This window comes from Pongo pygmaeus, chromosome 1 (genome assembly GCF_028885625.2).
Source record: "Pongo pygmaeus isolate AG05252 chromosome 1, NHGRI_mPonPyg2-v2.0_pri, whole genome shotgun sequence".
Lineage (NCBI taxonomy): Eukaryota > Metazoa > Chordata > Mammalia > Primates > Hominidae > Pongo > Pongo pygmaeus.
This window is the reverse complement of record NC_072373.2, coordinates 206,418,714-206,434,825: the sequence shown is the minus strand read 5'-3', so window position 1 is coordinate 206,434,825 and position 16,112 is coordinate 206,418,714. Positions and strand designations below refer to the sequence as shown.

Here is a 16,112-nt window from a genome sequence, read left to right as displayed (position 1 = left end):
TCTGCACATGGCAATCATGACAGTACCTACTTTGAGGTCAGGGTTGTCAGGATAAATGAGATGATGCACCTAAAACACACTACTCAGGATAGGCCCGGCACACAGTGAGAGCTCAGCGTGCATTGTTGGAGACATGGAGCTAACCAGAAATGGCAGGCAGTGTATATCTCATGTGCCAACTCTGATTGATTGGTAGTGCCTGGCTGGAGTTCTGTGAAAAAAACTGAGGCCTCATATGGACTCAATGGGAAGAGGCCTTGGTGACCTACTTGTGATGTCTGCCATGATCAGGGAAGAGAAAGAAGCATCCCACATTCCAGAGATTTGCCATCCCAAGACCAGCAGGTCTTTAGAGGCCACTGTAACATTGACGTTCCAGAATCCTACTAAATATCGTCCTGGGGAGGCAGGAGGCAGGAGTGGAAAAGCACCGGGCTGGAAATCAAGAGACTCTGCAAAACCCTTTACAACTCACACCGCCATTGTTTTCAAGTCTGTCTTCCCCTCCTTCCAGAAAGGGAGTCTATCTTTTATCTCTGATATTGAGACATTAAATGAAAGAGAAATAGGACCTGTACTTGAGTCCTAGCTTGGTCATTAAGTCATTCTGGGCCTCAGTTTCCCCATCTGTAAAAGGAAGGGGCTGGACAAGATGACCTCTGAGGTCCCTTCCTGCTGTGACCTTTCATCAGGCCTTGATTCAAAGTTCCACTGGGTTGTCAGAGACTTCTGCCCTTGTTACAGGAATCATGCTACTCTCCCAACCACATAATAGAAGGGCCGCCTCCTTCTGGCTCACACCCAAGGCTTCTTCTAAAAGGCTTCTCACCAAAAGGAGAGAGGAGGTTCTCTGCACTGAACGGCCAAGGGAGCCTCCCCCAGCCTCCCCCAGCACTCAACGACCAAGGGAGCCAGCCCATCCAAGCAAAGGAGGGGACTTGGGATTCCTGGCCACTGGGGCACTACTGCACTTTAGCCAACAACTTCTTAAACACAGAGAGCTTGAGGGTCCCCAAGTAATGTCTTCTTCAACCTCCTTAGTTTTCTAAAAATGTTGGTGTCCAGAGAGACAAAGTAACCGATCCAAAGTTACAGGCACATTCATAGGAATGCTGGCATAGAACTCAAGTCTTCGGTGCCTAGCAATACGGAGAAAGCATGATGGCAGAGGGGACTGAGTTTAAGGGTCACACAGACCTGAGGCTGAATTCTAGTCATGCCACTTACTGGCTGTAAGACCAGTCCCCTGATCTCTATAGCTTAGTGTCAGTATACAAAGCATGGCAAGGAACAATGACACTAACTTTATAAAGGAGTTACGATGAACAGAGAAAAGGTATGTAAAGCACCTAGTAGAGCACCAGCACATAGTAGGTGCTCAATAAAGGTAGTTGTTATTCTGATGATGATCCCTGTGTCAGCATCAATGTGTGCTGCTTGGTGACAGACAGGCAACTGAGCCTCGTAAAAGACTGACTTAGGGCCCTTCCACCCCAGAGTCATGCTGAGGCAGGGGACACCCCCCTTGTCAGGGAGGACACTGAAAGCCATCATAAATGTGCTTGGGCTCACATCTTGTGGTGGAGGAGCAGCTGGCATGGATGCTTATATTTAGAACAAAGGTACCCACAGGGAAAGGGGGGACATGCTGCCTCCCTGTTTGCTATGAATCTGCATGGAAGAACTGGTTACAGGGTATAATCAACAACCTCTGCCCTTATAAATAAAAGCTGGCTTCTCCTTGTTCTGGCTTGTGGCTCCCCCTTCAAAACACCTCCAGACATTTGATGAGTTTGTGGCTGGCATCATGGAGAGACAGGTTTGATTCCTGGAAATTACAGCTGGAACGAATCAACCATTATATGAGGTCACCCCATCACTGGTCTGGGTCAATCCAAGCCCAAGATTCCCACCCTGTTCTTTGAGAAAACCATGAGGTGTCTGCTTTCTTAGCCAAGGACAGCCTGCAGGAGGCTGGAGCATGCTGAGTTAATGACTCACCAGTGTTCTTGGCAAGATGGGTTAGAGAGGTTCCTTGTCTTCCACTCCTTCAATATGCCCAGGAGAGGCTCAGAACCTTCAGCCTAGCACTATGGATCTTTCATGAGCACCAGCCATGTGTGCGATTCTGGGCCAGGCATGCTTGGGAATCCAGGCAGTTCTGTACTAAGACACGGACCTGAGTGTCCTTAAGAGCTTGACAATCCACTGCCAGCAACAGCCATGACTGGTGACAACTTCAGGCAGTACAGGCTTTGCACTCAGACAGAGCTGGGTTTGAATCCCCACTTCCCCATTCAAAAGCTATGTGTTCTTACAAAAGGCTCTTAACCTCCGTAAGCCTCAGTTTCTTCATCTGTAAAATGGTGGAAATAATACCCGCCACCCAGATTGTTAGGAAGATTGTGCTTTACTTGTAACATTTGTTTAAAAACATGAAATCTGTTCGAATAGAGGTTAAAAAAAAAAATGCATTGAGAGCAGAGAGAAAGAGACAGAGGGACATTAATTCCAACAAGATGAATCCAGAAATCCATCCAGAAATCCAGAAAATCTTCAGGTGGGGAAGAGCATTTCCAGCAGAGGGAACAGCAGGAGCAAAAGCATGGAATGGGGAAAGCTGTAGCTGTTATGGCAGGAATTGGGACACAAGGAGACAGACGCTGAGCACCTAGACTGCCTTCAACCCTCCATTCACCGGTGATTTCCCGGGTTGTTCACTTGCTTCTGACACTCCCCACTTACAAACCCTGATGAAAACTTAAAGGCAAGATCTATTTATGGCATCTCAATCCAGCCTAATCTCCCATGTCCTGCTGCTTCTGTTTTACCTTCCAGAAACACCCAACACAACACAGTTCAGCAACTCCATGCCTTTGTCCCTGCTGTTCTTTCTGTGAGAAACACCAACTTTCCCTGCAAACTCCAATTCAATTCTTGACGTTCTCACTTCCTTCAGGGAAACTTCTCTCCTCCACCCACGCCCGTCTCGCCACCCCCCAACTGACTGTCTTGAATGTTCCCATCCTGTGACTCAAGTGAGGAACATGGGTTTTGGAGATGGATTTTGGAGGCAGAGGGACCTGGATTCAAATCCCAGCCCCACCACCGTAAACAGCCTGCACTTCACTGTAAACTCGGAATGACACACCCACCTGGAGGAGAGGTGGAAGGACGATGGCAGGTCGCATCTGAGAGCTCTGAGCTCAGAGTACGTGGCCCCTGAATACATTCTGGCTATTCCTTTGCACTTAAAATGTTGCATTGTCTATGGCTTTTACTTGCCTAGCTCTTCAAGGGAAGGGATTGTGTCTTCCTCAGTTTTGAGGCCCCCAGCCCTATCCCGGGAACATTTGCTGAAGTGCAGAGAAAAGCAGAGGGCTGGCAGCACGTAAAGGAGCCCAGGTATCTGAGGCCCACATGACAGTTTCATCCTCATCCAGGGCTGGTCCCTCCATGTCGAGGTGGGGCTGACAAATCACAAAGGTCAGGCTGGATCAAACCCAGGGCAGCCCACAGTGCATTGTGACCAGGGCTTTTATGAGCCTCATTGCTCAGTTATAAAAGCCAACCTGGCCCTGCCCCGTGGAAAGAAAACATCTATCAAAGGCTCTGAGTTGGCCACAACTGGATTAAGTGTGTTTGCAGCTTCCAATGTGAGCTGTTTGCAAATCACCTAACAATAATGAATGTCTTAGAGGACTCAGCAGGCCACTTGGGGAAAGCATCCGAGACCCTCCAGACACTCCCAGGCACACATTCACCCTGCCTCAGGGATTCCCAGGGTTGGGAGGGATAAAGGGGCAATTTTTCTCAGCATTAAAGGGCAGCCGATTGCCTCTGGGGTGGAATGCAGTATCTGTTTAACAGGGTAGCGGGTGACAGATTACAGCTGCTTGGGAAGAAGCATCCCATATCTAATTGAAAATCCCAGGGGAAGTTAAGGTGGGGCCAATCTAATTACCAAAATTGGAGTGGGGCCAATGGGGCTTGATTTTTCAGCTCTAGCTGTGACAAGACAGCATGTCTGTGCAATTCCAGTGGCTTAAAACTCCAGGAAGCAGATTAAGGGTTAGAAAGATGGCCGTGAGTGTTGCACCTCCTTGCTGGGGAGCATGAGTTGGAAGGCAGTGCCCAGGAGGAACTATTTTGATCTCCAGAACTCTCACTCTGACTCACCCTAAGTCATTGAGTCATCACTGTGGCGGATATTGAAGACCTCAGAAGCGAAACATTGGCTGATACTTCACTTTGCTTCTGAAGACACCCTGGAAGCTGAGAAGTCCTCTTAGCTTTGAGTCAGCAAGGTGGCCATGGCCAAGGAACACCCAACGGCGTGACCTTTAGCTAAGGAGCTCAGAAATGCCAGTGCTAACAAACAGCCAGCCCCTAGCACAGCATCCGCCCTGCGGGGCCACTCTAGAAACCCTAGGAAGACAGAGAGGACCCGCTCACCTGCTTTGATAAAAATACAAGTTACCATGTGAGTTTTGTGGGTTATCTCCTTTTATCCTTACAACCACATTATGAGGTGTTCTTATCCTGGTTTACCAAGGATGACTTTGAATTCACTGGGAGTTAAGTGATCTTCCTTCCCCCAGGCCCACAGGGCTGGTGAGCGGGGAAAGGGGAGGTTCCATGGTACTGACTTTGGGGCCTGCGCTAATCAATCCACTGCCCACGCTGCCTCCACGGCCTCTCCAGGTGACGTGATCAGCCGTTCCCTGCCCTAATGGCGGCCTCCTGAGCTTTGGTCATATCCAGCCATCCTCTCACGGCTGGGCTTTACATTTTTTGGCCAGTAACATGAGACTAAAAACTCCAGGGAGAATTCACATCTGCACTGATGCTTCCTGCACCCTGAAGAAAGCAGATCCAGAAGAGCATTTCTGTAGCTGTAACTCTGCCCAAGAATGGGCAGGTTGAATCAACTTCAACCCAAGACAGATGAGGGCAGGTCTCCCCCTGCACGGCACACGTGTGTTCCTGAGAAAGAAACACGGCAGCGAGTCACCGCCGCTCCACGTAGCCGTGGAGAGCTAAAGAGGATTAGTTCTGATGTGGACAAAGTCCTAAGGGAAGGTGCATGCAGATGGGGTCACCTCAGGGGTCTACTGACCTCAGGACCCCGTGTGGCTCCTGTCCCTCTCTTCCCTCCAGGGACACAGGAGAAAACAGAACTGGAATTTGAGAAACTGGATTTTGGATATTTCCTCAACACTCTGATATTCAGCTGTCTTTTCTTTTCATTACATCATTTTCTTCATCATTCACCGGGAACAGATAGATGCTTTTTTAGAATAGTCCAAAGCCTACCAGTCTTATCTTCTTGCTTTCCAAATAAATTATAAATTTCTTAGCTTCATCTTTCCCACGTTAATTTTAAAATACATAATCTGGACCTCCTCTGTGGGTCCAGGCTGGCTCCACGTTCATTGCCCCCTCTGTGCTCTCCTGAGTCCATGGTGAGCAAACCTGGGATTCTGATGTGTCAGAAATGCAGACACCCTTCTTTTGCTCATACAGAAATGAAGACCCAGAGAGGTGCCCAGAGCAGCCCCAGACCACAGAGCCGGCTACACAAATGTCGTGCTATAGAGCCTGGGGCACCATCCCCTCATCAGGGTGAACCCAAGTTTAGGAGACAGCGGGTTAATAGGTTCCTTTACTGCAGGCCTTCTCAGAGCCTTTAAGATGACTGTGAGGATTGCGATGTTCTCAGGGGCAGAGGATTACGATGCAGTGCTTCTCAGACTTATTAACTGAAGACCTTTTATTTATGAAGCATTGACAGAGAGCCAGCGAGCCCTAGAAGCCCCAGACACGCAGCCCCGCTGCACTGCCCAGTGGGAAGACGGCCCCATGGGATGTACATGGCCATACACCCCTGGGGCCGCCTAACCCAGCATTTTGCTGCAGGCTCCTCCACCTGGCTTCGAGGCTGTTCCCAGATGAGGTTGGCTGGAGGCGTGGTGTTCTGTTCACCTGAGCCTCCAGTACAGAACTAGAAATCTATAGAGCCTGCTGACTGACAAATGCAAACGCCGTAAAATAAGAATGATCTCAAACCACCTGTTCAAACTTGAGCAAAAGCCAGAAGATATTTCTCCAGATAAAGCAGTTAAAAATCGAGCGTCCTCCACTCAAGTTATTTCACCACTTTCCTTGAAGAAGCTTCCAAATTTGGGCTGGGGGCTTGAGCTGCCATGCCAAATAACAGCTGTATTGTATAATATAGCCTAATATGTCTATAGGATATACAATAACCACAGCTATCATTATAAGGGTAATAGCTATTTTCTTTCTTTTTGAGACCAAGTCTCACTCCGTCACCCAGACTGGAGTGCAGTGGCATGATCTCGGCTCACTGCAACCTCCATGTCCTGGGTTCAAGCAATTCTCCTGCCTCAGCCTCCTGAGTAGCTGGGATTACAGGTGCCCTCCACCACGCCCAGCTTTGTATTTTTAGTAGAGATGGGGTTTTGCCATGTTGGCCAGGCTGGTCTCGAACTCCTAGTCTCAAGTGATCCATCTGTCTTGGGCTCCCAAAGTGCTGGGATTACAGGCGTGAGTCACCACGCCCAGCCGATAATAGCTATTTTCCAACATCTTCTCATCGAATCTTCATGGAATCCCTATGAGATAAGATTCTTATCTCTACTTAATAACATGAAACTGAGGCTCAGAGAGGAGAAGTCTCTGGAAGGTACAGAGCTGGGATTCATACTCTGGTCAGCCAACCCCAATACATGTCCTCTTGACCACTCTTTCTCTGGCAGAGTAAGGGAATAGTTGCTTGTAGAGATGCCGCATGCCAGCCTGGAGGTGGGAGGTCTCTGGAGAGAGACTTTCCAGAGAGACAGCTGTTCCTGGAGACTGGCCTGCCCCAGCCCCTAGCCCTACAGCCCATACAAGGCCAGCCTGCAGAGCCCTAGACTTGGAGGGCAGAATGGACTCCTCTGGTAGATTCCAGCTGAGGTCTCAATCCCCTCTCCAGATCTTAAGTTTGACTTGGCAGATTCACAACTTGCACCTCTCTCTAACTGTGGTCCCTTTGCCCTAGGCTGATGATCAGACTATGCCCAATGTTGTCAGCCTCCCTGGGTTGCCTGGACTTCCGACCCACTGTGGCTATGGCTCCCACCACCTGCCTGATCTCTCTGGAGGGGCCCAAGTGGATATATGGTTGGTCCCACCTGGCCAGCCCTCCCAGTGGTCAGCTCTGTCTGGAGGGGTATGCAGGGGTGAGAGCTGAGATGGTAACAGGAGGACTAACCCTAACTGCAGTTAGTTCCAGAAGTTCTAGAACCATTCAAGAAATAAATAAGCTCTGTGAGTATTTGAGCCTCTTAGGTGAGAGTAATATAAAATATGTAGGATATTAAACAGGGTAACACGAATCCCTGTATTTACTTTTAAAAATCTGTGTTAATATTGAGTCACCAGCTGCAATGTCAATGCCAAACATATATTTTATTTACTTTTTTTTTTTTTTCTGAGACAGGGTCTCACTCTGTCACCCAGGCTGGAGTGCAGTGGCGCAATCTTGGCTCACCACAATCTGGGCCTCATAGGTCCAAGTGATTCTCCTGCCTCAGCCTCCCGAGTAGCTGGGATTTACAGGCATGCACCATCATGCCTGGATAATTTTTGTATTTTTAGTAGAGACAGGGTTTCACCATGTTGGCCAGACTGGTCTCGAACACCTGATCTCAAGTGATTCGCCCACCTCGGCCTCCCAAAGTGCTGGGATTACAGGCGCAAGCTGCTGTGCCCAGCCAAACATGTATTTTTAATTCTGAAAGCAAAATCCTACGAGGCAGGAATTATTCCCACCTTCCAGATGAGGGCATGGAGGCTCAGAGAGGTTAGAACTCTGCCCAAGGCCACAGAGCATAAAAACAGCAGAGCTGAAGTACAAATCCAGCAGGTATCACCAACTCCAAAGTCGGGGCTTAAACTTCCATCGGTATAAAACTACGAGACCTTGACTGCTTCTGAATGTCCTGCCACTCCAGCGAAGATTTTATGTTACAAAAATAGAACAATGTCAGCACCAGGGGAATCCAGCATTACAGGGAATGAGGAAAGACAGTCCTGAGCCAATTCCCTGTGGCTCCTCAAGTTGGCTGTGTGGACTTAGGCAAATCTCCCGCCAAATCCGAAGCCTTGCTTCCTCCTCTATGGGGTAAGAGTAACAGTTCTTACAACAGGATTATAATAATAATTGAATACAGTTTTAAGTTCCTGGCACACAGTAGTTGCTCTATAAATATCAGGCATTCAACAGGCATTTATTGAGCATCATTATGTGTGACTAAGGGCCGCTGAAGAGAGTGGCCTGGCACTGTGTTCTGCCAAGCAGTGACACCCCTTCCTTTTCTCTATGTTGGGCTTCTTCCCCACAACCACCTTTCAAAAGAAAGACCAGAATGATTGGGACTCACGGGAAAAGAGTCTTTTTTGGAACTTTTGTGCAATCACTGGGGTTGTAATAACCGGGTCCCGGGCCTGTTGACGTCAGTTTTAATCCACGGTTGGTTTTTGATTTAAAACAAGACATTAATGTATTTGGCGATTGCTTCACAAGGGATTCGTTGATATCGTAATGCCCTAAGGAGAAAGAAATTTTAGGACAGAATAAGGAACTCTTCTCAAGTAAATAAAAAGCAGTACCTTACCCCTAAGAACACACTTGATGGCTGTAAGGCAACATCACTCTAGGATGGCCAAGTGGAAGGGCTGCCTGAGATAGCCAAAAACAGTCCTCACCATGCAGAGAACAGATGGCACAGGAAGCACACACTTAGCTGATTTAGTTCTCGCACTAGCCTGGCAAGATGAGTATTACTGCTTTCGTTCTAAACATGAGGAAACTGAGACTCAGAGATATTAAATAATTTGCCAAAGGACATTCATCTAACCAGGGACTTAGACAAATCTCTCCACCTTGCTGAAGCCCAGTTTTCCTTCTCTATAAAGTAAGGATAATAATTCTTCTGACAACAGAGTTGTTATGATAGTTGAGTAATATTTTAAGTTCCTAGCACATAGCGGTCGCTTTGTAAATATCATGCAATCAACAACTTTTTTTTTTTTTTTTTTTTTTGAGATAGGGTCTTGCTCTCTTGCCCAGGCTGGAATGCAGTGGCACAATCACAGCTCACTGTAGCCTTGACCTGCTGGGCTCAGTGATCCTCCCATCTCAGCCTCCCGAGTAGCTGAGACTACAGGTATGTACCACCATGCCCTGCAAATTAAAAAAAAATTTTTTTTTTTTTTGAGACAGAGTCTCGCTCTGTCGCCCAGGCTGGAGTGCAGTGGTGCAATCTCGGCTCACTGCAAGCTCCGCCTCCTGGGTTCACGCCATTCTCCTGCCTCAGCCTCCTGAGTAGCTGGGACTACAGATGCCCACCACCACGCCTGGCTAATTTTTTGTATTTTTAATAGAGACGGGGTTTCACCATGTTAGCCAGGATGGTCTCAATCTCCTGACCTCGTGATCCGGCCTCCCAAAGTGTTGGGATTACAGGCGTGAGCCACTGCGCCCAGCTATTTTTTTTTTTTTTTTTTTTTTTTTTGTAGAAACCAGGTCTCATTATTTTACCCAGGCTGGTCTTGAACTTGTGAGCTCAAGCAATCCTCCCACTTCAGCCTCCCAAAATGCTAGGACTACAGGTGTGAGCCATCATGCCCAGCTAACACGTATGTGTTGAGCACCACTATGTAGACTGGTCTGCTTGTCTCCAAAGCCCACACTTCCCCACCATATCACAATGCCCTGTCTCAAGAAACTGTGACAGAATAAAATGAATTTGTGTACAAAGCTTTAAGGAAGAAGAGAATGACCAAAACTGGGGTGAAGAGGAAGCAATCTCACCCCTAAGTTGTCAGTAGCCCTGTGAATGGATGTTCTCCACCACTCTATTCATATTAGCAATCAATTCAAAACAATCACAATTTCCAATAAGACAATACTGGCTCCTTAATTTATGGTACTATAATATAATATACTATATATTTATTTAAAATGATGTTCTGAAAGGATGTTTACTAACATGAAAAGATATTCCCAGTATCAGCCGGGTACGGTGGCTCACACCTATAATCCCAGCACTTTGGAAGGGCAAGGTGGGTGGAACACTTGAGGTCAGGAGTTTGAGACCAGCCTGACCAATATGGTGAGACACCATCTCTACTAAAAATACAAAAAAAATTAGCCAGGTGTGGCGGTGTGCGCCTGTAGTCTCAGCTACTCTGGAGGCTGAGGCAGGAGAATCACTTGAACCCAGGAGGCGAAGGTTGCAGTGAGCCGAGAATGCACCACTGTACTCCAGCCTGGGCAACAGAGCGAGACTCCCTCTCAAAAAAAAAAAAAAAAAAAAAAAAAAACCCAGTATAGGCTGAAATTTTTAAAGAAGCAGATGTCAGCAGCATTTACAATATTGGATAACTATCTCTCATATTCTGTTTCGTATGTATATTTCTACTAAAAATGTTATAGCAACACTTGAATTACAAAATACAGAAAACAATGAAAAGCAAAAGCAAGGAATAGAAGGCATTTATGCTGCCACTATCAGAAAGAGCCAGCCACCGGGAAGCTGGGGTGGGGGTGAGCTGAAGATACCAGATATTGAACTAGATGTGCCTGGATTGAAATCCAGCTGTGGGGCCGGGCGTGGTTGCTCACACCTGTAATCCCAGCACTTTGGGAGGCCGAGGCAGACAGATCACTTGAGGTCAGGAGTTTGAGACCAGCCTGGCCAACATGGTGAAATCCTGTTTTTACTAAAAATACAAAAATTAGCCAGGCGTGGTGGCGCATGCCTGTAATCCCAGCTACTTGGGAGGCTGAGGCAGAATCACTTGAACCTGGGGGGCGGAGGTTGCAGTGAGCTGAGATCGTACCACTGTACTTGGGTGACAGAGCAAGAATCCATCTCCAAAAAAACAAAACAAAACAAAAACGAAAAGAAATCCAGCTGTGGGACACTGGGCCTGTCACCTGCTTTTCTATCACCTCTGTCTGTGAAGTGGGGATAAAAGAAGAATAAGAAGAGCTCACACTTTCTGAGCCCATGATTTTGTGGTGAGTACCTGCTCCATGGAGCTTTGGAGCATTCAATGAGATAATGAATGTAAGGCCCCTGGCACCCATGGAGAGCTTAACAGATGTTAGTACCCACCCTTCCCTCCTGTTCTGTGTTATAAGGGGTTCTGGGCTTCTCAGGATCCCCCCCGCTGGGAGGGAGCAGGAGCAGGTGGAGGACTGTGGAGGTGCCCGCATCCCAGGGCTCACTGGCAGGGACTCTGGCCAACCCCAGGGATGCTGGCTTTGTTCTTCTGTATAAACAGACAAGGTGGGGTTTTGCCCATAGATGATGCAAGGCAGGGGAGCATGAACTGGGGCTGAGCCTCCTAATTAGCGCTGGTTTTGTTATTCAGCTTCAGATTGATCTTTTCAACTTTAATCTGGATTTGCTGAAATCTGACATGCAGTACAATTTTATCCACACCCCTCTGCAAGAGGCATGATTGCAGAAGCAAACCTTCCCTGCTCCTCCTCCTGGTTCTGGGGCCCAAGGTTCCTGGGGCAGCTCTGGTGCCCAAGGCTCCTGGGGGTGGGGTGTGGTCTGTGGGACCTATTTGGGATAATCTAATATAATGAGTGCTCCGGGAATGGAGGTCAGAGAGCACAGGAGAGGTGCAACACCTTTCCCCAAGGCCAGCAGGGGAAACACTTGCAGGAAAGCTCTTGTGTATTCCTGAATCTTGGAGGTTCCAGAAGGGACAACGGAATGATGGAGGATGTGGGCTCCTTAGTGAGACCCCTCTGGGCTTGTGTCTGCCATTTACTGGCTGTGTGACGCTGGGCAAGTCATTTCAACTCTCTGAGCCTCCATTTGCTCATCTGAAAAGCAGGGCTAAGTGGATGAACCTTTGACGGCAGACCTGCAAGACTGCGTGGAAACCACTCACTGTGGAGTAGGTGCTCCGGAAACAGAGCTGCCTCCTCTGTTTTATGACTGGATGATGAAGTCACCTCTAGCATAGGAGAAAAGGAACGTAGCAGCTCAGTGTTGAAGGAACAGGATGTGTGGTCATGCCCTGTATCTCTCGCCCCTCCCCAGTGGCCTCTGATGGCACCTGGGGTATACAAATGTGCACACTTCTGAGATGAGAAGCCACTTCTCCACTTGGCTACCCAGAGCAGGTATGCCAGGTCATAAAAGGGGAGGCCAGGAAGCTGCTTTGGAGGCCCATTTCCAGAGCCAGCCATTGTCCTCCTGGTGGGGATTGCTGGCTGCCTTCTCACCTCTCCTCTTTGTTCAGTACCTGCCTGCTACTCCTCCCCACCCAAAGACTAAATCCTTCCAAAGACTCCCTGTGAAGAAGGAGGTGCCCTGCAAATTAAATCTGGGACACTTAACCCTTAGGTCAAGGCCAGTGCAAAGCAGCTGCTTACCTGGGGGAGGTCCTTTGTCAGCAAAAGCGAAAGATCCTCTTTGGGTTTTTGACATAAACCCGGCTCGAGCACAGACGTTGTTTCTCTGCTTGCAGCAAGAGACAGAGGCCTAGGGGGAGAAAATACACCCAATGTACTCAGTGCCTTTCCTTTCTTTGTCTTCGTCATCGTGCCTGGACAAGTGGCAAATCTACGTAAAAAAAATCAAACCGAAACCTGTCCTTCTTAGCAAATGAACAGATGTGAGCTGTAAAGGTCACACTGGCTGTGGCTTCACTGTCATCCCAGCTCAAGTGGTCTATGAGTTTGTGATCCCCGGAAAATGCTGGTCACTCAACAAGGAACAGAACACACAGCTAGCTGCGGGCTGGCTTCCAGGCTCACTTCTGCTAAGGACAGGCTGTGTGCCCCTGCATCAGTTCTGTAACCTCTCTGAAACGAAGTTTTCTCATCTGTAAAACGGATTGGACAGTCAGCTCCACTCGCTGTGGAGTTCCGTCAGCGAGTGGGGGTGGGCCAACAGAGATCACCTCTAGGAAAGTGTTTTTTTTTTTTTTTTTGAGATGGAGTCCTGCTCTGTCTCCCAGGCTGGAGTGCAGTGGCATGATCTCCGCTCACTGCAAGCTCCGCCTCCCGGGTTCACGCCATTCTTCTGCCTCAGCCTCCGGAGTAGCTGGGACTACAGGCATGCACCACCTATGCCTGGCTAATTTTTTTTGTATTTTTAGTAGAGACGGGGTTTCACTGTGTTAGCCAGGATGGCCTCGATCTCCTGACCTCGTGATCCGCCCGCCTCGGCCTCCCAAAGTGCTGGGATTACAGGCGTGAGCCACTGCGCCCGGCCGGAAAGTGTTTTTTTTTTAAGTGTGTAATGCTACACCCGCAAATTATCTTCATTATTGTTGCTACTTTTTTTTTTTTTTTTTTTTTTGGAGACAGAGTCTCACTGTGTTGCCCAGGCTGGAGTGCAGTGATGCCATCTCAGCTCACTGCAACCTCTGCCTCCCGGGCTCAAGCAATCATTGCACCTCAGCCTCCAGAATAGCAGGGGACTTCAGGCACACGCCACCACACCTGGCTAATTTTTTGTGTTTTTTTGTAGAGATGGGGTTTCACCATGTTGCCCAGGCTGGTCTTGAACTCCTAGACTCAAATCATCTGCCCACCTCGGCCTCCCAAAGTGTTGGGATTACAGGCGTGAGCCACTGCACCCGGTTTTCTACTATTTTTACTGTTTTCAGGACACGTAGTCCTACCCATCCCCATCCTCATTCCTAGGTGCATTGCTCACTGTTCAAACAGCCCTTCTATAAATGCAGCATTTGGGGCACACAAGAAAGTCGTATCATTTAAGATTGTGATCACATTTGCAAGCACTCCCTTGTCTCGACTTTCCTGAACTGACCAGAAATTAAGAATTCTGGCCAACTCACGAAATACATTTGAGAGTGTGCGATGTGTCCAGAACTCTAAAAATAATAGGAAAAAAACCCTGAGATCATTCTTCTGTTACACGTGAATCATAAATATTTTAAATGCCAATTTGCAGTCTCCTGTATTCATTGGAGATCAGAGGCAATACAAATTAAACCTGTGATTGCTGGGGATATTTGCTGAATGAGTGAAACTATTTGCTGGGGCCAGGATGGTTTGATTTGCTGTGATACTCCTTTGTCAAAAAAAATGTTTCTCGAGAAATGCAGATGGCATTTTGATTTTGTGTTTACAAAGGTGGAGGAATTTAGCTTTTCCCAGGGCCCTAATGGCTAGACGGCATGCAGAGAGGGCAAACAAAGAGACCAGATGGGACAGGTTAATTACTGGACACGGAGAGTGGAGGAGAGGAGCCAGGTTGCCGGAGAGAAGGTAATAACACAGTACCGAGGAAGAGGACTCAAATATACAAGTGAGGGATGGTGGCAGCAAAGGCAGAGAAAGGCTTTGACAGACCTCAAAGCACAGTGTGGCTAACAGGATTATTGCATTTCTACTCCTCACCAGTTGACTCAACCATTGTTCTCCTGGCCTGAAAAAAAGCCACCTGTAGACAAAACAGCACTTCAGCTTTATTTTTCACCCAGACAGAAAAGCAACTGAAAAAGGGAGCATTTTTGTATACGCTGAGTGTGAGTCACTGGAAGATTTCCCCATGGGGCCAGGAAAATATTCAGCAGGTTAAAAAAGACTGAGGCAGATTTATTGTATTGCCATGGAAAGAAATCTAAGAAGAAAATCCATGTGTGCTGTGTACAGAATAATGCTAATACTGGTGGAGGGACAGAGGTAGGAGAGAATATGAAAGAAATTGCACCTGGTTTTTGTTTTGTTTTGAGATGGGGTCTCACTCTGCCACCCAGGCTGGAGTGTAGTAGTGTGATCTCGGCTCACTGCAACCTCCACTTTCCAGGTTCAAGCAAGTCTCTTGCCTCAGCCTCCCGAATAGCTAGGATTACAGGTGTGTGCCACCATGCCTGACTAATTTTTGTATTTTTAGTAAAGGCGAGGTTTCACTATATTGGCCAGGCTGGTTTCAAACTCCTGACCTCAGGTGATCTGTCCGCCTTGGCCTCCCAAAGTGCTGGGATTACAGGCATGAGCCACTGTGCCCGGCCTGCACCTGGTTTTTGATGCAGTGGTTTGCTTTGGGAAGCAGAATTATAAGGGACTTCCACTTTCTAATTAATGGGTTTCTACAGGACTTGAATATATTTTATGATGAGTGTGTATTATTTTCAGGGTCATATTAAGACAATAATGAACAAAAAACATGTGCCTAAATGTATCTATTGGCAGAAGGACACAATTCTATCTTGGGAAGAGGTCCTTTCTAGATTAACAGCTGTATACTACTGTAAAGTTATTCCTTTGATACCATAAACATTGATTGGATGCTTACTGCATCCCAGGACCTGTGCTGGGCATTGGAGACAGGAAGCCGGGTGAAGGAGTAGACAGTGACTGGGGGAGAATGGTGCATGAAACACTGATGGCAGCGTCCTTCAGCTACAACCGGGAGGCTGCAGAGAGGGGCATCCACACAGACAGTCGGTGCCTGTGTTTTTCTCCCAAGTAGCCTGGTTCCCACTTGGGATTGACAAAGGGGCAATGGCTAAGCCCCTTTCTGATCACTTTCTTGGATCATACCTTGCCGTCTCTCCTGTTAGCATAACAATCTCCTCGCTGGTTTTCCAGAACCCACTCTCCAACCCACACTGCAGTCCATTCACCACACAGCAGCTGGAAGGAACTTTTTAAAAAATATATCAGATTGGCCAGAAGCTGTGGCTCACGCCTGTAATCCCAGTACTTTGGGAGGCCAAGGTGGGTGGATTATGAGGTCAGGAGTTTGAGACCAGCCTGGCCAACGTGGTGAAACCCCATCTCTACTAAAAAAAAAAATACAAAAATTAGTCGGGCATGGTGGCATGTGCCTGTAATCCCAGCTGAGGCAGGAGAATTACTTGAACTGGGGAGGCGGAGGTTGCAGTGAGCCAAGATCGTGCCACTGCACTCCAGCCTGGGTGAGAGATCAAGACTCCATCTAAAAAAAAAAGCATCAGATCACACCACCCCACGCCTCCAGCCCCCCTCATGGGCTTCCTAGGACCCACAGAACAAAATGTGAACTTCCTCCTGGGATCTT

At 47.9% G+C, this 16,112-nt stretch overlaps 1 protein-coding gene across 8 annotated transcripts in view; it reads right to left on the bottom strand.

Moving 5' to 3' along the window:
• STPG1 (sperm tail PG-rich repeat containing 1) overlaps positions 1-16,112 on the bottom strand; it is a 55,844-nt gene that overhangs the window by 3,259 nt on the left and 36,473 nt on the right. For all 8 annotated transcript variants that reach the window (XM_054500359.2, XM_054500350.2, XM_054500332.2 and 5 more), the window contains 2 exons: positions 12,470-12,578; positions 8,448-8,613 (listed from right to left, as the gene is read on the bottom strand). In XM_054500359.2, coding sequence (XP_054356334.1) covers positions 8,448-8,613; positions 12,470-12,578 — 275 coding nt within the window. The remainder of the gene's footprint in view (positions 1-8,447; positions 8,614-12,469; positions 12,579-16,112) is intronic.